This window comes from Panthera pardus, unplaced genomic scaffold, assembly GCF_024362965.1.
Source record: "Panthera pardus isolate Hobbes unplaced genomic scaffold, ASM2436296v1 HiC_scaffold_11, whole genome shotgun sequence".
NCBI lineage: Eukaryota > Metazoa > Chordata > Mammalia > Carnivora > Felidae > Panthera > Panthera pardus.
In genome coordinates, this window is record NW_026526666.1 from 27,961,009 (window position 1) to 27,984,278 (window position 23,270).

The 23,270-nt window shown below is 35.4% G+C and overlaps 1 protein-coding gene across 2 annotated transcripts; it reads left to right on the top strand.

The window, feature by feature from the left end:
• Nucleotides 1–46: 46 nt before the first annotated feature.
• On the top strand, nt 47–17,123 carry TMED5 (transmembrane p24 trafficking protein 5). Of its 2 annotated transcripts, XM_019437960.2 has the most exons (6): nt 47–468; nt 6,658–6,755; nt 12,934–13,117; nt 15,103; nt 15,188–15,241; nt 15,841–16,013. In XM_019437960.2, exons 1-6 carry the CDS (start codon nt 280–282, stop codon nt 15,900–15,902), a joined length of 588 nt encoding a protein of 195 aa, XP_019293505.1. In that variant the 5' UTR covers nt 47–279; the 3' UTR covers nt 15,903–16,013. The 2 variants fall into 2 exon arrangements, with proteins under 2 accessions (XP_019293505.1, XP_019293504.1); XM_019437959.2 differs by lacking the exons at nt 15,103; nt 15,188–15,241 and having other exon boundaries at nt 63–468; nt 15,841–17,123.
• The last annotated feature ends 6,147 nt before the right edge of the window (nt 17,124–23,270 follow it).

Consider the following 23,270-nt stretch of genomic DNA (forward strand, 5'->3'; position numbering starts at 1 on the left):
GGCGGGGCGCGCTCACGCCGGGCTTGAGGGGGCCGAGGCCGAGGCGGGTGCGGAAAAGGACTGCTGGCCCCGCCCCTCGGTCCCTACCCTTTGGAGGCCGGTGTTTCCCGCTCTGAGGGATCCTGTGCCGCCGTCGTGGCCACCACCTGGGGTTGCTTCAGGCTTCAGGCTTCAGGTTTCCCTGCCAACCACGAGGAGTCCAGGGAGGAAAAGCGGAGCCTAGGTGCCAGTAACGCACACCTCCCGCGTCTCTTCTAGCCCAAGATCGCCCCGGCAGGGATGGGCGTCAAGATCTGGCTGCCCTTCCCGGTGCTCCTCCTGGCCATTCTGTACCCAGTGCTGCTGCCGGTGGCTGCCGCCTTCACTCCCTCCTTAGACAGCGACTTCACGTTTACCCTTCCGGCCGGCCAGAAGGAGTGTTTCTACCAGCCCATGCCCCTGAAGGCCTCGCTGGAGATTGAGTACCAAGTAAGTGCGGAGAGTGAGCCAGCCTCCTTTATCCTAGCTACACCGTCTTCGCCTCTCACCCTCTTAGAAACTTCTTGTGGACTGCCGGGGTGGTGAACAGGGGAGGGCCGCCTGGGTGGCCTGCCAGCTCGGCGCAGGCGCACGAGGCTTGGTTCTCCTGGGGCCGGGGACCGAGAAGTTAGGCGGGACCTGGAATTCACTACCCGCCTTCTCCTCTTTCCTCTGGTCGGAAAGAGGCCAATACTGGTGATCTCGGTGGTTTCCCTCTTTGTTTCATAATTCACCCATCGCCTTGCTAACCAGCACATGCTCCGAATACTGGGAATTTCGCAATACAGGACTGATAACACGTTCTTCTTCGTCATTGGAGGAGATGATGACACTTGTTTTGTTACCCCCACCACGCTCACCCAATTCCGGTATTATAAATGTTCACTGTCATTGCTTCAGCTAAGGATTTTTGAATTGTGAACATGTGATTATCACTAAATCCGATTTTGGAATATTTTGAAAGGAGCTATTGATGTATTTAAGGGTACATTTCCTTCTCAGATATTTATTTTTAAGCCAGGTAATATCTAATTGTATATTAAAACTTTATAACCTTTTGTTCAGTATTGTAAGCATTTCTCCCATTGTTTTCTTTTTAGTATCTGCATAATAATATGTAGGGATTTGCCTTAATTGATGTAGTCATCGTGGTAGAGGATAATTTCTTAGAAGAAATCTTGTTAGTTCAACACAGCTAATTTTGATGTTTCTAGATAGCACTGCAAAAAAAGATGCATTGGTGTGGTTCGCCTTTTAATTTTTCACAAATTACTTAATTTATAATAAGATGTTAATTTTTTTAAGTTGATGTAAAGAATCTTTTCAACAACAGTTACTGTCACGTATAGAGCAAAATAAAAAGTTATGTAGAACTTATATCGGAAGGAACTTTAGAATTAAATTATAGATACTTAAGGAAAGCAATAGCGCAGTATCTAAGGTTACATAGTGAGCAAAACTGAGACTAGAACGCAACATCTATTGATTACCAGTGTGGTTCAAAAGTTCATTTACCATGTGCCAGTAATTGGCGAGGGTCGGGGGTGGGGGGATGTGGGAGGAGTGTGGACGAGAAGACCCACGATGACACGGACAAAAAAAAAAAAAGTTCCTGTTTTCAGGGATCTTATTATTTAAGGGACACTGGCCAATAAATAGGTAATTTCAATAAAGTATTGTTAAGTGCTGTAGAGAAGAGCCACTTCTCTGGGGTTTCAGAAAAGAATTCTGGAGAAAATAAATTTGAATCTAAAAAGATGCTTAAGTGAGACAAGAATGCAAGGAAGGAGGGGCAATTCAGGAAAAGGAACAAAACGAATAGTATATGCATAGTATGTTTTGTTGGTGGGCAGTATGTGGACACAAGTGCTGGGTCTTTATTAGACTTTAAAACTGTAAAGTCTAGGGTGCAAGTAGAAGGAAAGAGATTGGAGGTGTCAGAAGGCTGGATGGATCAGGATCATGAATCTTAACCCAACGCGGGCCATGAAGCCATACAGGCATGGCTTTGCCCTTGTTCTGTACAAGGGCCATTGAAGATACAAGCAGCATGGTAACAGTCAAAACTGTTTTTCAGATAGGTCACTGGGTACAGTGTGGAAGATGGATTTAAGGAGGGCGAAATTAGAGGCAAGGAAACCAACGGGGGGTTAGTGAAATAATCCAGGTAAGAAAACAATTTGTCTTATTCAAAAATTCCTTAGTATTAATCCAGGTATTAGGGAGGAAATGTATATTAACTACTGACCTCTTGTGATTATCATATAAGACTTCTAGAGATAAAATGCCTGGTTTGAAATCTTGACTCTGTCACTTAGTACCTATGTGATTTTGAACAAGTTACTTAACCTCTCACTTGTAAAATAGAGATAATAGTAATTACCTCATAGAGTTGATTTGAAAAAAAATGTAAATAATTGTTCATAGGTCATTCCTGACACATAGTAAATAGGCACTGAATGTTAGTTTTTTTCTACATTTACACTTCCTGAGTTAAATAGCTAGCTTCATTTAGCTTTACACTTTCCATCTTTAGTCACTCTTAAAGGGACTGTTCCCCCACTGCATTCCCCCTAAACAATATAGTTGTTCTTGGGTAGGGGGGGGGAGGAAAATCATTTAATGTCTGTAGTCCTAGACAATGTTGGAGGACTTTCTAGGATAAGGGATAATCTTCAACTTTTTGTGTGCATTTTCCAACTCCATGATTAATATTCCAATAACAATAAGCTACTGCTTTTTGTTTTCATTTTTAAAATATCAGAGAACAGACATTGCAGACATTGCCTTTGGGTTACTGTGACATATTGAAAAATTTTAACCATTTCTTACTTTTCAAGGTTAAGAGGATACTTCTAAAATAATTGACCACACCCACATTATATTATTAAGTTCTTAAAAACTTTTTAATGATTTTTTTAAGCTTATTTATTTTATATAAAGTACCAGTGTGAGAGGGGGAGAGAGAGAATCCCAAGCAGGCTCTTCACTGTCAGCACGGAGCCCCACAAGGGGCTCAAACCCACAAACCGTGAGATCATGACCCCAGCCAAAGTCAGATGCTTAACTGAATAAGCCACCCAGGACACCCCAGTTCTTTAAAAAAAAAAAAAAAAAAATTATGTTTATTTATTTTTGAGAGAGAGAGAGACACAGAGTGTGAGCAGGGGACGGTCAGAGAAAAAGGGAGGCACAGAATCCAAAGCAGGCTCCAGGCTCTGAGCTGTCAGCACAGAACCCAACACGGGCCTCGAACTCACAAACTGTGAGATAATGGCCTGAGCCGACGTTGGCGGCTTAACCGACTGAGCCACCCAGGCGCCCCAAGGACACCCCAGTTCTTAAAATTTTTAAATGTCAATACACATATCTTATGACTAAAATAGATCATTCATTTAACTTTTTAAATCATTGCTGAGTGCTTAATTTGTGTGAGCACTATGCTAAGCGCTATGGATACAATGATGAGTAAAAAAATAGTGCATGTTCTCATACTCATACAATCTAGTGTGGAAACAGGAATCAAATTGTTACATAAGTGTAAATTGTAACTCTAATGAAGGTAAGTATATACAGCTATGAGAGTATTTAATGGGAGGACTTAATTTCATCTGGAAATTGAGAGAAGACATTCCAGCTTTTTCTTTTTCTTTCTTTTTCTTTCTTTCTTTCTCTCTTTGTTTCTTTCTTTCTTTCTTTTCTTTCTTTTTTTTTTTTGAGAGAGAGAGAGTGCGCGCACGCAAGTTGAGGAGGGGCAGAGAGAGAATGAGACACAGAATCCAAACAGGGCTCCAGGCTCTGAGCTGTCAGCACAGAGTCCCACCCGGGGCTTCAACGCAGGGCTCCACCCCACAAACCATGAGAGCATGACCTGAGCTGAAGTCGGATGCTTAACCAACTGAGCCACCCCGGCTCCTCCGGAGAAGACATTTTAGAAGTAGAGTTCAGATCTATAGAAAAATCAGTTTTATTAGGCATAAAAGGAGTGAGCGGAACAAGGCGATTGGTAAAAAGAATACATGTGCCACGTATTGAGGAAGAAAACAGAAGAAAGCCTTCCTTATAGGAACCGAATGACTGTTAAAGCAACAGCACAGACTAGGGAAAGTGGCACTAATCTTTCAGTGAAATCATCAGGAAGTTTAGTTTCAGATTATTATTTTTTTAAATAAATATTTTACATCTTAAAATTGTATTTTATGTATTTTTAAGTATATTCTGTATTCTTAAATATCATTTTAAACAATTTCATTAAGCCTGACAGTCACTACCAATAATCTCTTTTAAACTTTGTTTTACTGAAATCTTTGTTTAGTTTTGTTAGATCTCTTATTTTCTGATTTAATGGGTATCTTTTTTTAGTTTTTTAGAGGATGATTCTTTGAATAATTCTTTTAAAATACTTTAAGTCCTTGGACATCTAAAAATGTACTTACTTTTTGCTTTCACTTTATCAAATTTTTTTTTTAATTGGGATCATTCAAGACATGGCTTCATTATGGTTTTTTGCATCTAGTATTATAGATAAGAATTCTGATGCCAATCTCAATTTTAAAGTTTATTTATTTTTGAGAGAGAGAGTTAGCATGAGAGAACGAGTGTGAGAGGGTCAGACAGAGAGAATCCCAGGCAGCCTCTGTGTTGACGAGGGGCTCAGTCTCACAACCATCAGATCATGACCTGAGTGGAAATCAAGAGTTAGACGCTTAACAGAATGAGCCATCCAGGTGCCCCCATCCCCCAGTTCTTCTTATTTTGCAGTTCTCTACTACTTATCATTGGAAGTTTCTAGATTGTTCTTTTTAAATCCTTTGGGAAAGTCAGTAGGATTTTTACTCTTTTTTTCATTTATCCTGCTTCACCTCTATTAGTCCCTTCCAGTCTACAAAGATTTTTATCTTTTGAAGCAAAAATTTTTGTTCTGTTATTTAATGATTTCCTCCCTTCATTTCTCTTGGTTGTCTTCTTTGAAATGCTTGTTAGATATTTGAAATCTTTAGCTCTGTTCTTCATGAATGATCTTAAAATTTCCCTCATACTTTTCATCTCTATTTTTTCACCTTGTTCTGAGAATTCCGTGGTTCCTTCCAGTTTGCTGATTTTTAGTCTCTATCCATATTTATTCTGCTATCATAGCATTTGTTAAATAAATTTTGGCAACATTTTTTAATCTTTTTAAGAGCTTATTTTTCATACTAGGAACCTCATTTTTTATGGGTTACACATTCCTGAATTTCTCTGAGGATGTATATTCATATGAGGAAACATTTTAAAGTCTGTGTATATTAACTATTTTTTCAGAACTTAATCCTCTCAGAAAAACCAATAACATGAAAAATGGGGCATTGATTTCTTTTTTTTTTTTTTTAAGTTTATTTATTTTGAGAGAGAGATATTGAGAGTGCAAGATGGGGAGGGGCAGAGAGAGGGAGAAAGAATCCCATGCTGTCAGCACAGAGCCTGATGCGGGGCTCAAACCCACCAACTGGGAGATCATGACCTAAGCTGAAATCGAGTCAGATGCTTAACTGACTGAGCCACCCAGGTCCTCCGTGGGGCACTGATTTCAACAAATGTGTCTCTAGTCTGTTTCAGTGAGAATGTTGAGATTGATAGCTATTGGTTTCCAGTGTTGTTATGGAATATTTATATCATTATATATATTCTTCATTTTATTGGGATGTAAAGAAGAAAAAGAATTCTGTATATTTAGCTAGCCATTTGAAACTACTACTGTTGATCAGTAAGTAGAGCACAGGAATAGGTAATTTTTTATATCATTCCATTAAAGCCACCAGAAAAAATAATAAACAAAATAGAGTGAAATAAGAAAAAGATTAGCTATTGGAGGCAGATTGCTGAGTTCAAGTTTTGACCATGCCATTCATTTGCTGTATCACCTTGGGGAAATTATTTCTGTATGCCTCACTTTTTTGTTTGTTTGTTTTCTGTTTGTTGGGTTGATTGGTTCTTCTATTTATGTCTTGATGATAATAATAAGACCTGCTTCTTAGAATTGTTGTGAGGAAATTAAACCACATGAAGCACTTAAAACAATGTGTGGCATACACTCTAATTGTTAGCTATCATCGTCATCAGGACATTTTGGGATTGTAAAGGAACAGATTGTGTTCTTTGACCAGTAAACAAACAACCTAGTTGGAATATTCAGTTCATATTGGGGAATAATAGGTGAATACACTTAAGTCAGTTGGGGTCAGATCATGGAAGTTTTGAGTTCTGTGCTAAGAAATAGCTAATTATTATTTTATTGAAGATAAACAGAAAAGTTACATAAGTGTGCCCTAAATTACCTAGGTAAGGTCTATCATTTGAACTCCCTTCGTGTTTCTTTCCACTCTACAGGGCCTCTCAACCAAGGCACCATTTTAGGAAGATTATTTCAGTAATATTTATAAGGCCTAAATTTAGATGCTGGCAACATGAATTGGTAAGAAAGTTCCAAAAATGAATGGAATTGAATGGATGGTCTTTCTGCTCTTTCCTAGCCCTTACATGCATCTTGTTGACTTTCTTACCTCTCTAGGTTTAGAAAGAAAATCATTTCATCACATGATCTACTTCATATATTTTTTATTCTATATATAATGTGTTCTTCTCTTTTGTGCTTTTCTACAGGTCTTAGATGGAGCGGGATTAGATATTGATTTCCATCTTGCCTCTCCACAAGGAAGAACCTTAGTTTTTGAACAAAGAAAATCAGATGGAGTTCACACGTAAGTAGTAATCCCTTAGTTGAGTTTCTTGGGCTGAATAATACCAATGGGCTATCTGCAAGGCAGGGAAATTTAGCACATTTGATGATACTAAACATTAGTATTAAATGATTCCATATGAACATTTTAAGCAGTCTTTGAGAGTGGTCTAGTATAAACTAAAATGTCTTCCTTTAACTTTTTTCCCTTTTTTTAGGCATATTGTATTAATCCTAACTAATTTCTTTCTTTGCTTTGGTTAAATAGGATGAATGTGCCCTAGGTGTTGAATTCAGTCTGTTGTGGAATTTTAAACCTGTTTTTCTAGCTAGCACAACCTTTCCATTTTAAGTTACTGTTTAGGTATATAGTTTTGGGTTTGTTTTTTTTTTTTTATAGTTTTTAGGCTATAGTTTTTTTTTTAGCTGTTGGCTATATCATATTTGTCCACTGTTCCTTTGCTTAAAAAAACAAGTACAGTGATGCCTGGGTGGCTCAGTCAGTTAAGCATCCAGCTCTTATGATCTCACAGTCATGAGAACGAGCCCCTCATCAGGCTCTGCACTGGCAGCATGGAGCCTGCTTAAGATTCTGCCCCTCCCCTGCTTGTACTCAGTCTCTTCCTCTTTCTCTCAAAAAAAAAAAGTATAGTATGTCTTTGTACGTATGTGTTGTATATGTATGCCTCTTACTAAGGCCTCATTCTTCTTAGATAATTAGAAGATATGATAATAAAAGATCTGACCATAGGAAGCCAGAAAGGAAGAAAATAACTTGTTACAAATTTAGAGTTTAACAAAAGGCTATATATGCTCTCTTACATCTCACTTCTCTTTGTTCATATCTTGTGTGTTTCCCTCTTCCATTCTATTATTCTACTGCAGCACTTTGTTTACTCATTGCATTAAAACTAAATTGTGAGTTTGCAGTTAGAAGAAAAGCAAGTACAGTCTAATGTTTGCCATAAACTAGGCTTTGCATTTTATATGCTTCTAAATTAATCATTCTAGCTCATTATGAGAGATTCCTTGATTCCTCAATTCTCATTTTACAGACAAGGAGGCTCAGAGAAGTTAATTAAGTCTGCAGGGATACACATTTATTAAGAGGAAGCAGGATAGGGGCCCCTGGGTTGCTCAGTATGTTCAGCATCTGACACTCGATTTCGGTTCAGGTCATGATCTCACATTTCTCGTGGAATCAAGCCTGAAGTCTAGCTCTGTGATGGCAGTGCGTATCCTGCTTGGGATTCTCTCTCTCCCTCTCTGCCCCTTCCCTGTTCAAGTGCTGTATGCCCACACACTTGCAGGGCTCTCTCTCTCTCAAAATAAGTAAAAACTTAAAAAAATATATTAAGAAGTTAATATAACTAAAGATAAACTTTTGTTTAAATCTAATTTTTAGAAGGTAGGTTTGAAATTTGGTGTAGTGATTAAGAGTGAGTTGTACAGCCTGGTTTTAAATACTGGTTTCACTGTTCACTAGCTGTGTAACTTTCGTTAACTTACTCTAGTGCTCTATGCCTCAATTTCTTTTTTTTTTTTATTTTAACTTGTTTTACTTTTTATTTTTTTAAGTTTTCATCCAAATTAGCATATAGTGCAACAATGATTTCAGGAGTAGATTCTTTAGTGCCCCTTACCCATTTAGCCCATCCCCCTCCCACAACCCCTCGTGTAACCCTCAGTTTGTTCTCCATATTTATGAGTCTCTTCTGTTTTGTCCCCCTCCCTGTTTTTATATTATTTTTGTTTCCCTTATGTTCATGTTTTGTCTCTTAAAGTCCTCATGAATGAAGTCATACAATTTTTGTCTTTCTCTAATTTCACTTAGCATAATACCCTCCAGTTCCATCCACATAGTCGTAAATGGCAATATTTCATTCTTTTTGATTGCCGAGTAATACTCCAGTGTGTGTGTGTGTGTGTGTGTGTGTGTGTGTGTGTGTGTGTGTGTGTGTGTATCTCACATCTTCTTTATCCATTCATCCATCGATGAACATTTGGGCTCTTTTCATACTTTGGCTATTGTTGATAGTGCTGCTATAAACATGGGGTGCATGTGTCCCTTCGAAACAGCACACCTGTATCCCTTGGATAAATGCCTAGTAGTGCAATTGCTGGGTCATAGGGTAGTTCTATTTTTAGTTTTTTGAGGAATCTCCATACTGTTTTCCAGAGTGGCTGCACCAGCTTGCATTCCCATCAGTTTCTTTATTGCTAGAATGATCATGATAAATGTTAAGTTGGTAAAACGACAGAAAAAGTAATAACATGTACCTCAGAGGACTGTGGTGAATAAAAAAAAATTAATACATATAAAGTGCTTAGAACAGTGGCCTGGCATATCTAAAGAACTCAATAAATGTGAACTTTTATAAACTCAGTCTTTTCTCCCAATGGTTTAATGAGAGGTAATTCTGTACAAGAAAGCAAGATACCTTTTCTTCCTAACAGTTCATTTTAATTTATTCCTAAAGGAAAGGAGGAAATTGGAGGAAAAAAATGGCAGAAATTCTACATATTTTCTATAGTCTCAAATTTAAAGATAAGTTACACTTTTAGTTTCTGTTCATAACTATCAAAGAAAAAGCATAGTTCCCAGTTTATCAATCTAAACTGACTTTTTAAATTACTATTTCTGTATTAATGGTTTATACAAAGATTTTTCCTGAGCTCTGCATAGGTAAAGTGCCATTTTAAAAAGCATTTTAGAGGCACCTGGGTGGCTCAGTCAGTTGAGTGTCTGACTTTGGCTCAGGTCATGATCTCACAGTTTGTAGGTTCAAGCCCCACGTCAGGCTCTGTGCTGACAGCTCAGATCCTGGAGCCTGCTTCAGATTCTCTGTCTTCCTCTCCAGTTATACTCTTATGTCTCTCTCTCTTTCAAAAATAAAGATTTAAAAAATTTAAAAAATAAATCAGTTTTGGGGCGCCTGGGTGGCTCAGTTAAGCGGCCGACTTCGGCTCAGGTCATGATATCGCGGTCTGTGAGATGGAGCCCCGCGTCAGGCTCTGTGCTGACAGCTCAGAGCCTGGAGCCTGTTTCAGATTCTGTGTCTCCCTCTCTCTGACCCTCCCCCGTTCATGCTCTCTCTCTCTGTCTCAAAAATAAATAAACGTTAAAAAAAAAATAAAGCAGTTTAATAAAATTTAAAAATTTAATAAAAAATTAAAACTTTAAAATTTAGAAATATATATAAAAATCTAAAAATTAAATAAAAATAAAAAATAAGAGTATTGTTATTGAAAAGAGTATTATAGTTGAGATATTCTTCCCCCTCATTCATTCATAGACGTATTTAGTATTTACTATCAATTACCACATACACTGGTTAACAAAGACGAATAATTGGGGGCTCCTGGGTGGCTTAGTCGGTTGAGCGTCCGACTTCGGCCCAGGTCATGATCTCACAGCTCGTGAGTTTGAGCCCCGCGTCGGTCTCTGTGCTGACAGCTCAGAGTCTGGAGGCTGCTTTAGACTCTGTGTCTCCCTCACTCTCTGCCCCTAACCCACTCGCATTCTGTCTCTGTCTCTCTCAAAAATAAACATTAAAAAATTAAAAAAAAATACGAATAATTGTAATAGCTAGTACTTGCATAGTGCTATGTGCCAGAAATATTCTAAGCATTGTATAGTAGAAAGCAAGAATTGTTTGTTTTGGGTTTTTTTTGGAACACTGCTTTTTTTCTTTTATTAGAGTTTATTCATTTGTTTTGAGAGAGAGAAAGAGAGCACAAGTGGGAAAGGAACAGAGAGGAGAGAAAATTCCAAGCAGGCTTCTTGCCATCAGCACAGGGCCCAACATGGGGCTCAAACACACCAACCATGGGATCATGATCTGAGCTGAGATCAAGAGTCAGACACTTAACTGACAGCCACCCAGATGCCCAGAAAGCAAGAATTTGATCTATCCTGCCTCCTCTAATTTTTTTTTTTTTTTCCTCTAATTTTTTTTTAATGTTTACTCATTTTGAGAAAGAGAGAGCAGGGGGGAGGGGCAGAGAGACGGAGAGAGGATCCCAAGCAGGCTCCACACTGCTAGCACAGAGCCCATGAGATCATGACCTGAGCTGAAATCAAGAGTTGGACGCTCAACCAACTGAGCCACCCAGGTGCCCCTAGCTATATTAACTTTTTTAAGGCAACTAAAATAGCTGTTATGACACTGAAATAGTTTTTTTGTTAAATCCTTAAAACAAATACTGTCCTTCCAGAAGGCAGGGTTAGGAAAAATGTCTCCAGAGCTACAAACACCTTAAGTAACAGCTATTGGCTGGCACTTTTGGGAATGAGAAATTTTGTGTGTGTGTGTATGTATTTTTCTAGACAACTGAATTAATACCACCCTAACTTACATGAGAACTTACTAATTTTGGATGACTTATGTTCTTTATTCTAATTGGAAGGAAAATTAACTGCATTTCTTATTTGGTAATATTTTGTATCATTTGTAGTAATAAAGTTCCTTTCTACTAAAAGTAATTAACACAGATTTAGAAAGAGATTAGTATAGGAATGACTATAAAGTAGTAAACATCTTTTTTTTTCATACACATGCATAAGTTCATACATGTCAGTGCTTCTCAAACGTTTTTCATTTTTACCCTTGTCCCCATGCACCCTTTCTAGACTTTTATGCCTCATCATCCCGTGAAATTTTAGAACCAATTTTTTTACCTGTGTCTTTATCTGTACATGTAAAAAGAGTAGGTACAGAAAGCTTCCCCTTTTTATCCATTTCAGGGTTAAAAGTGGCTAAATAAAGTTGAGTTAAATAAAATAAAGACTAAACAAAATTAAGAGTTACACTAAAAAGTGATTAACATTGAATTATACTTTACAAATAGTCATAACATTTTTTTCCTTTTAAAATTGTTCCCCACTGTATTTGCCAGTATTCTTCAAGCTTCTTCCAAAGGTTAAATACATCCTCAAAGACAAAGGTTTGTCATGGCTGAGGAGATCGCAAAGAATGCAGACAGGCTCTGAACAGTATTACAGAAAAGAAAGATCAATTAACTCGAGAGTCAAAACCAAACTTCGTCTATGCGTATGACAGGCTTATGTGATCATAGGCAAGTATTTTATGTGAACCTTATTTTACTTACCTTGAAGAGGTCAATTATGCCTAACTTCCAAATATGATGGTAAGGATTAAAAGAGATAGAATATGTGAAAGCAGTGTGCATTTTTTATTGGGGGGTAGATAAGCATTTAGTATTTTTTATGTATAGTATATATGTTAAAATCCAGTCAAATTACTGAGTACTTATCTCTTATGCTTCAAGTTGGAAACAGGTGGAAGAGATGGGGACTGACTTAAAAAGAGGAGAACCACATGCTGTAGTGACAAGGCTATAGAGAATGATACACGTACCTCAGTTTAAGCAATCCATTGTATTGGAAATAAGAAAATTTCAGAATCATTTAAACCAACCTTCCATGAACCAGTCCCAACAAAAACTAAAACTCAGTTTCAGTGGTTTTTGTGGCCGGCACTAGTAAATGTCATTAGCCTATGCAGTATTTTTCTTGTTAAAGTTAAAAAAAAAAATAGGAAGCCACTTTGCTAAAGTAACTGTGCCCAGGCCAATTATCTTGAATGTGAAGCTAATGAGACCAAGATTAAAAGTATAAGTCAGATGTGAGTGGCATTTACACAGTAAAGGGTAATGCCACTGACAGTAAAGCTCTGGTTGTTGGCTACTGACCTCATCCTAACCTTTGTAAAGTATGTTATAAAAACATTCTTAATCTGTAGGAGGCCTGGAAGAAAAGCATTTGGAACAACCCATCACTACTTTTGAAAACAAAACTCACGTTAGAGTTATCTCAATTGAAGGGGAGGTTTGTGGTCTTATTTGCATACAAATTGACTCATAAGTTACTTTTAATAGTGTGTAAATATTAAAGATCATTTTGAGGTATCATGTATCTATGTTTTTAATCTTATCCTTTTCCAAAAATTAGGTCAAGACCTTTTACCATAATTTCCTGAGCCAATGCCAAGCACATGGATATTAACAAGTTACCTCTTTCCCAAGAAATTATAAATTATCTTTCAATACTAAGCTGTCAGCAAACTGTCCAATTACTAACATAAACCATGTTATTTCTTTTTCTATCTCTAGGAATTTTTTCTTTGATCCTAAATAGAAGTACAGATAACTGAAGACATACACTTTTTTTAACACAGGATAGAGACTGAAGACGGTGACTACATGTTCTGCTTTGATAATACATTCAGCACCATTTCTGAGAAGGTGATTTTCTTTGAATTAATCCTGGATAATATGGGAGAACAGATGCAAGAACAAGAGGACTGGAAGAAATATATTACTGGCACAGACATGTTGGATATGAAACTGGAAGATATCCTGGTCAGTATGATCTTTTAATAAATAAAAATTATCCACAGGCCTGACTATGTGATAGGCACAGAAATAAGCATTTTCTCTGCATCATCTCAGGTAATCTTTACTTATGAACTCTGAGGACTATTTATCTCCATCTTTCCAATGAGGAAATTGTGCTTTAGGGAGCTTAAGTAATCTTTCTTTCATATAACTAGAGAGGAGGGAAATAGAATTTGAACATAAGCTCTTAACTCTGAAACTCTCTTAGAATATTCACAAACAGAAGAATGTAATGATCTATAGTGTACTTGCACATAGAATAAAAGTGAGTAATTTGTAAACCCTTAAGATGTAGAGGCATTTTCCTCACAGCATGGTTTTTATAACATGAAATTTGATATTACTTGGTTAATTTGGGAACACTGTTTAAATTACTCAGACCAGGCCTAGCAGTCACCAGAAACTAGGACTACATTCAGGAGTAAAAACTCTTAGAATATGGCTTCTTTGTTTGAATTTCTTTATACTTTTATCATTAACATGCATAGTGAAATGTACATGTTACTATTTGTTAATAATAGTACTAGCGATAGGGGGAATAGGTCAGTACCTTCAGCCACAGATAGATGTAATCAAATCATAGAATTTACTGAGTGATATTTGTAAATAACATATATAGCTGTATGATAGAAACTCCTGCAGGAAAACTAACATGGTTTTGCAAATTGAAACTGTGTAACCTCTAATACTTTTATAACCTCTTTTTTTTCTTCTTATAATACGGTATTTTGATCACTTGAGGTTTATTAGGAAAGCAACTATCAAATTATAGAAGAGACCTATTATATGTAGATCAGTTAGCTTACGAAGTTGGAAAATTAAACAATCGTGTATGTGTGACTCTTAGTAACTGAGCTCTCAGAGCCTTGGTTTTCTCACTTGCCAAATGGAGAGAATACCTCTAGAGTTGTTGTGAGGATGAAATATGATCTAGCATGTATAGAAGTGCTTTAAATGGTGTCTGGTACAAAAAAATGTTAGTTTTCTTAGCTCTTCCACGAGTGTTACTAAGAATACAAACTGAAAGGATTAAGTTTGATTGGTATGAATTTTTACCATAACAGTTTTTTATCTCACCATTTCCCATAGATATATATTTAAAATCTCAATCATATTAACTTATTGTTCCATTTTTATTTTGCCAACAAGAACAGTAGTACTTACATTATTATTAGTACTTCACTGCATTCTCAGGAGATTGAATTCATTCACATGGTTAAACAAAATGACCAGCAAGTTCAGACTTAAATATGGTTTAAGTACTTGTAAGTCCTTTTTAAAGAAAAATAAAATGTCTTTCAGCTTTACTTCCCCAAAATTTAGTTTCATAACAGCAAACTTTAATAAATAATTTTGTGTTTGAGTATCATTTCTATAACATTGAAAAGAATTATGCATGATCTTTTTATTTGGGGATCTGAATTCTTTATTTTTCTAGACAATATTTGCATTACTAGGTTACCATTCTTTACAAATAGGCCTAAATGATAAATACTACACTTTGTAGTTTTGTAGGTTTAGCAGAAGAGTCTGAAATTTTGAGTATAGTTTTTGCTTAAATGAGGACCTTAAGCAAAATAACTATCCAGGAAAGTCTGTTTCTAGTATTTTCTTATTTTTGCCGTAAGTACAGTTGACTGTTGAACAATCTGCAATTGAACTGTGCCATCTACTTACACACAGATTTTCTTTAGTAAGTGGAATGTAGTACTGTATATGCATTTTCTCTTATGATTTTCTGAGTAACGTTTTCTTCTCTCTAGCTTACTTTATTATAAAAATACAGTATATAATACATATAACAAAAAGTGTGCTGATTGTTTAGGTTATCAGTAAGGCTTCTGGTCAACAGTTGGCTATTAGTGGTTAAGTTTTTAGGAAATCTAAAGATTTACATGGAATTTTAACTGTGCAGGGCATTGGCATCTCTAACCCCCATGTTGTTCAAGGGTCAACTATGACATCATTTCAAACCTCAATTTTATCTTCTATTCATATAGCCCTTTTATAGTTTTCAAATCACTTCTCACCAAGACCCTACTATAAAAATACGTTTTTCAGAAGATGTACAATTTAGAGTGCATCTTAGTAATAAGCTTTTACAAATGTGATCTTGGAACATTTTTTAAAAAATAGATTTGCTTATACTTTGGGATGTATAATATACATATCAAAAATTGGAATATTTTCTAATTTCACTACATTTTCTGAGATAAAAACACTGGGTGTTTTGCTAGACACTACACTGGGCCAGACTAACATTCAAAGAAGAAAATATAAACCCACAGTGCATTATATAAAGACAAATACCTGAACACTGTTATCAGTTAGGTTTTTTAAAAACTTAGTTTATTTTCTTATGGTTGTGAGGGCTGAGAAAGAGGTAATGTATGTAAAACCCCTGGTACTATACCATCCATTCAAATAGATTTTCACATTATTTATTTTCAATTTACAGTAGCTTTGCTCCTCTGTTAAATAACTATTTATAAAAAAATAATTTAAATAAACCAGGAGAACTGTTACATAAACTTACAGAGATCTTTAGGTAATCCAAGTAGCACCTGTCCCTTAATTGTTTGGATATAAAACTAATATGAATGTCAGGGTACTGTGAATCACATGTTTAAATTGGCTTAAATTTACTGAGCATTCTTTTATAGTAAAATTATTTTATTTATCTCCAGGAATCCATCAACAGTATCAAGGCCAGACTAAGCAAAAGCGGTCACATCCAGACTCTGCTTAGAGCATTTGAAGCTCGTGATCGAAATATCCAAGAAAGCAACTTTGATAGAGTCAATTTCTGGTCTATGGTTAACTTAGTGGTAATGGTGGTAGTGTCAGCCATTCAAGTTTATATGCTGAAGAGTCTATTTGAAGATAAGAGGAAAAGTAGAACTTAAAACTTTAAACTAGACTACTTAACATAAAAAAGAGAGATGGAAAAATGTAATATACCTTACAGTTAAAGTCCAAGACCATTAATAGTCTTTTCAAAAAAGATTTTCAGGTATTACCACAAGCGTGAAGCAAGTATAATTTTAATGTGAAAGGAAAGTCTTCACTTTCATCTGTGCAAGTAGTCTTATTGCTTCAGTTGTACTTAAATATATAACAAATATTTTGCAGAGTATAGGTATAATTGAATGAAGCCATATTAATAACAGCATTTTCCTAAGTTTGAAAAACTTTTGCAAATGTCATAGGTGATTTAAATAAATGAGCTTTGGGCCCAAATGCAACACCAAACAATGTTTTTAAAAGATTCTCTTACCTAGAAGTTTCTTTGTAAATTTGGCAAATACAAATTAATACAGGTTTTCAATATATTGAAGTTTCTTTGTAAATGTGGCAATTATAAATTAACTGTGTAAGTTTCCAGTATATTAAGTTATAAATCATCTGAGAATTACCTAATCATAGATTGGAATAATCTTTAGAAAACAAAAACTCAACTTTTCTTTTTACATATGTATCTCTCCTATAATGTAAATAGACACATAGCTGTGAAAAACAGATTTGTGAGACTTTTATAACCAAATATATTTCAATTTAAAATATTAACAAAAAGTATTAGTTTTATAGACTTAGCTTACAGTCCCCAAAGGCCAATATTTTCATAATTCTTAAATTGCTCAGTCATTATTAAAATTTGGAAAAATTTTCTCCTTGAAATGAAATAGCTCAGTCTCCATAGGGACACATTTTGTCTAGTCCTTAACTAAGATCTAGAATTTTGAAATTAAATGTGACAAAAAATACTTTTATATTACCTATCAGCAGTGTTATGTTAATTTTAACATGATTATTGACTTGGATAATACATTATTACCAACAGTTGTGAAGGAAAATATTGCTTTAAAAATCTGGGCCTAACATAAATAAAGATCTCTTCTTCTGAGTTCTTAAAATCAACAACAAAAAAAATAACAAAATCAATAAAGAAGAATTTGAGTAAGCTTGAGAACATCTGATCAAAATTAAGTTCACTTAAATAAACTAAGTATCTAGAATCTGATTGGTTCACTAATGACCAATTATTTAATGACCTAAATAATAATCAGACTAAATGCTAGTTAATTGTAGAAACTATACTTGGCCATGGCTTTTATTGTTTTACAGTTGTTTTATTGTTTTGAATTGTCTTTTATAAGTATTCAGGTATATTTTATGAAACAAACTCTACTGTAAGATTTAGCACTGGGTAAACATATTACAACTTTTATTATAACTTTCATTAAATTACTTTTCTGATCACTTTATTTATTGACATTCAAGTAAGGATTGAAAGCCTACAGAATCCCAAATTTAGAGTTGATATGTGAATAACTTTATATAAAGTCTCTGACATCCTTGCTTATTGGGTCTATGGAGTCTTACTCGTATACTAGTAATTTAGCTACATTAAGTAGAATTTTTAGGTTTTATCGATTTGTAATACTGGTTAAGACAAATATGAGTTAGAAACAATCAGCTTACAAGTTTGAATATAGCACCCCTCTGTACATTAGTACTGCTTGAATTCTTAAGCAATGATATCAAGAGAATGGTTTATTAATTTACAGTCAGAATGGTACAAAAAGATTTATTTCCCTCCTTCTTATGCCTTTGGGAGAACAAAGGTTAGATATCCGTACTCTGAAGCTTTTTAAAAATGAGGATTGATTACCTTAACTGACCCAAGGAAATGCTTTTATGTGTCCAGGAGTAGCACCTGAAATACAGGCAAAACAAGGGCCAATAATTGCCTATGAAGTCCCATTCCCCCCTTCTGTTAAACTCAAAATGAGAAGCAAACTTACCATACTATACCTAATAAAACAGTGCAGATATAAACTACTGCATCTTTTCTATAAAACTGTGATTAAGAATTCTACCTCTGGCTGGCTACCGTACTGTACTGATTCCTTACTTAACAATGAATTTGTTACATCATCTACGTATGATTCATGCCACTGATTTTAAACCTGTGATTCAGTAACTTCTTACCTTATAATGGCCTTATTTGGAAAACAAAGAATTTAGGAATACTGAGGACAATTTTATTTTTATAGGCACAAAATGAAGAGTGGGATTAAGAATGTTACTTGTATTAACCAAAAAAAGTATAATCAGTGAACAAAGAACTAAATTCTTTGGCATACAGATTATCTGCCTCGTGTGGTTTTTTAAATGTCAGTATTAAATTTTGAAATTAAAATTATGCTAAAATTAAGCTATCACATAATGGCTGATTTTGTCTTTGGTGTTTAGTTACATAAACTCTTAAAATACTGTAATATTTAAGGCCTAGAGTTTTATTCTCATTTGCATTTGGGTCATTAATGATATGCTATTCTTTCAAGGTATAGAAGGTAAAGAAGTGGTTGAAATAGGAAGGAAATAAATTACAAATTGAAATGTAATTTTGTTAAGTAGGTTTATCCTTCTTAAGCATTGTTATTATGTCTTAAAATTAACAAAAATTGAGTACCTATAATTGTATGCCTCCCTAAATAAAAATTCTTTATCTGAAATTTAAAAAATGATTCAGCATGTAATAGCTTTTCATCTGAAGTGTAATACATAATCATTGTTGCTCAAATTGCTTTATAGTTGTTAACAGCCTTATTAAAAGAGCAATGAATACTATGCTGAATATACATAATAAAAATTACAGTCAAAGGAAATTTTACTTATCTGTCATTGTCAATGCTAAGCCTTAAAACCTTCATTGATCTCATACTTGGCCTTGTGTGCTCTCCCTTCCATTTGAAAACCCATAGTTCTCTGCACTTCCTATTATATGTCATTCTGCCTTGCATTGGATTTCCATTTATATGTGTTCTTATTCATCTGTTGCCCAAACATGCATTGTAACTATAAGGTGCTCAAAATACAGAGGGGGGAAAAAAGAGCCAAAGGTCATCACTTCTGAAAGTTTGGAATGCTACATAAGCACCCAAGGTGCTTGTTCCACTCCTCTAACCCAACCCCAGAAATTGATTGCTTAGGTCTATAATAGGGCTCAAGAATCTTAATTTTTAACCAACACAACTTGGGATTGTGGTATCCATTATCCCTGGACCATTTGCTAACTGAGGGATCTTGAGAAATCAAACTTCCTTTGAGTCTATTTCTTTGTCTATAGAAACATTTTAGGTAGCATCTTAAATCTTGGTTAAAATCACATAAGAGTCCAATGCTTGGTGGAAATTAGTTTGTTATTGGTATTTCCTTACCATCCAGACAAGACACTCTTCCCCTCCAAGCTGATAGAATTCCTTAGGCACCTTTCTGCTTCTGCACTGCCATCACTTTCAGGTGTCTGGGTTTCTGGAAGGTTTGTGTCATTACAAACTAGAGCTAGACTACACTTTACTGTATGTCTGGGAAAAGGGCATAGAATAAAGAATCCACACCTAAGACGATGTTACATGAAAGATAGAACACTGAGATGGGACTCTGTATCCTGTATCTGAAAGAAAAAAGCAAGAAAATGCCAAGCAGGGAAAAATTTAGAGGTCTTCAATGACCATGAGTCAACAGCAAAATGAAGAATCTGTTACCAACACTCCCACTCCTGGAAGTTCTCAAGTGGCAATAATGATCAGATGTCAAAGGGTTCATTTCTACACTGGATAACAAGTGGAAGGAGGGACTAATAAACCTAATGTTTCTACCCTACCTTTACTTCAATTCCAAAAGGACTAGTACTGCTAGGGCAAAGCTGAAAGAAAAGGCAACAGCTTAAAAAGACACATTTTGTTCTATTTTGCTGGATTTTGCTTGGTATTCAAAACCAAATTGGAAACAAAAAAACAATACTGCTGACAATCACACTCCAAAGGAAATCACGTTTAGGTATAAATCTTAGCAAATCCTGTACAAGATCTGTATGCTGAAAATTATCAAAAGTTGATGAAAGATCAAAGACCCAAACAAGTAGAGAGATGTACCATGCTCCATGGATTGGAAGGCTCAAAACAGTAAAATGGTCAATTCTTCCCTAAATCTGTAAATTTAACATTCCTATCAAAATCCAGCAAGGTTTTTTTTGTAGACAGAGAGAAGCTTACTCTAAAACATATGGAAAGGCAAAAAACTAAGACCAGGATGAAAGGACTAAGATAATTTTTTAGAAAAATAAAGAAAAAATGAATCAAGAATTAAGTCTACAGTAATCAACACTGTGTGATACTGGTGGAGGGGTAGACACATAATGGAACAGAGATTCCAGAAATACACCAAACAAGTCCAACTGATTTTCAATAAAGATGCAAAAGCAATACAGAAAGACAGCCTTGTGAACAAATAGTGCTACAGCAATTGGAACAGACAGGTGAAAACATGAATTTAAATGTAAAAACCTATAAAGCTTTTCAAAAAACTGAGAAAATCTTCAGGACCTAGAGCTGGACAAAATTTTCACCCTTGACACCAAATGCATGACTCATATAAGGAAAAACTGATAAGCCAGACCTCATCAAAAGTAAAAACTTTTGCTACACTAAAGATCCTGTTGTGGGGTTGGAAAAAGTAAACTGCTCCCTATCTGAAAACAGACTAGATTATACAGCTGACCCTGTGCAGCCCAAACTCATCTTGTTCAAGGGTCAAATGCATAAAAACTTCTCAAAGCTAAAAAAAAAAAAAAAAAAAAAAAAAAAAAAAAATTGGTTATAAAGTGGGCAAACAACCTGAAGAAATATGTGGATGGCATCATTAGCCATTAGGGAAATTCAAGTTAAAATCATGAGGTATCACTACCCAAATGGCTAAAATAAATTACCAACAGCTGAAACTAATGTAACACTTTGTGTCAACTTTTGTTTTCTAAAAGTTACCAAATGCTGGCAAGGATGCAAGAAAAATTAGATCATTCATACACTGCTGGTGGGATATAAAATGGTAGTCACTAGAAAATATTTTAGCAGTTTCTTATAAAATTAAACATGCACTTACCATGCAACCCAGCATTTATACTCTTGAATACGTGAACCTCAGAAATAAAAATGTTCATATAAAAAGCTGTACACAAATTATATATATATAGCAGCTTCATATTTAACAACCTCAAACTAGAAATAACCTACATGCCCTTCAAAGAGTGAATGATTTAACTTTGCTACATCCATACCATGGGATAAAGGAACAACTATTGATACATATAACAATCCGGATGGACCTCAAGAGAATTATGGTTAGTGGAGCAAAAAAACAAACAATCTTAAAAGGTTACATACCTTATGATTGCTTTAAATGTAATATTCTTAAAAAAAAAAAAAATAGAGATGGAAAACAGATTAGTGGTTGCCAGGTGTTAGGAATGGAGGGAAGAAAGGGAATGTGGCTATAAAGGCAGTCTGTGGTGAAACAATTCTGTATCTCGATTGTGGTAGTTACCCAGATCTGTGTATGATAAAATAACATGCAACTATATAACCACACAAATGAATGCTTTTAAAATTGGTGAAATCTTGGGGCACCTGGGTGGCTCAGTCGGTTAAGCGTCCGACTTCAGCTCAGGTCACGATCTCGCGGTCCGTGAGTTTGAGCCCCATGTTGGGCTCTGTGCTGACTGCTCAGAGCCTGGAGCCTGTTTCATATTCTGTGTCTCCCTCTCTCTCTGACCCTCCCCCGTTCATGCTCTGTCTCTCTCTGTCTCAAAAATAAATAAACGTTTAAAAAAAATGTAAAAAAAAAAAATTGGTGAAATCTGAATAAACTCTGGATTGTAACATCAATTTTTTAGATTTGATACTGTATTATATCCAAGAAGTTACCATTAAGAGAAACTGAGGAGTACACAGGGACTCTGTGCCTGTGTGTGGGTGTGTGTCTGTGTGTGTGTAGCAATTTGTGAATATAGATTTCAAAATAAAAATTTAAAACAACAATGGCACAGATGAATATTATACCGGAAACAGACATTATTAGTGTGTTGGTATATGTACATATTTCTGAATGAAGCCGGAAATGAGTGAAATAACTTAATTCCTTTTAAAGAAAATCAAAATATTCTCAGTTAAAAACAGATTGTCATTTTAAGTATTACTTCAATTCGTAAGAATTATTAGTAGAAAGGGGAAACACCATATTATCTCAGGGAGCTTAAGAAACTGAACCAGATTGTTTTTACATGAAATATAAAAGAAAACTCAACCTTTTTCTTTTGGAATTCTATATTCTACAATACTGTCCACAGGTTATACTACAATAAAGTGGTGATCAGAATACCACCATGGGAAAACACCTATTTCCCAAATGTTGCAGAATAAGCATTCAGTGAATCTCAACAGAGAAGCTATCCTTGACTTTTTCAAATGCTGACTTTTCAGTGGACAATCAGGGCATACAGGTATAAAGGAAAATTCTGAACAAAGAATGATTGATTCCTTCACCCATAAAGGTCTTTTTGCTGTAAAGGATCTCAGAATTAAGGCATATATGGTACATATGACTGAAAAGCAACTTAAGTATAATACAAACTATTGTAAAATTCTTAAATGCCAAAGGGACATAAATTTAAAAACAAATGTGCTAGCAATTACTACTTCACTATCCTTTGGACATACAACAAAGGAGAAAAGGATGAACAAAGACCAATTTAGACAGGGCAACAGGGAAAGATGAGAAAACATGCAGACGGCCCATATCAAAGGAGTATTTGACTTCTGGCACCCAAGGGAAGATCAGGATGCAATACTTTTATATCCTCAAAGCACGTAATACAAGTTACAATTATCACAGTATTATAGAGCAAGGCTTAATATTTTAAAATAAGAAAAATTTGAGTATTAGTATGTCCCATACTTTGGATAACACAAAAGCAGAGAGTCTGCCCTTTAAGACTTAGTTGACAGTATAAATGGAGAGAAAGACTAGTATTCAGGACTCATTAACTATTCATTTTTCTAAGTCAGCTTTGTCATTCGTTGCTCCAGAGTTTAGCCAGATCCCTCAAACTCAGGTTGTGTCCTTATATGCTCTCTCTACATGTCTCTTTCAAAGCACTGACCACAATGTATCGTAATATACAAACCCCTGCTAGACTCATCCCTGAAGGCTGAGAATATGTCTGTTCTATCCACTGCACCCAGCACGATGCCTAGAACACAGTATTTGTTAGCGC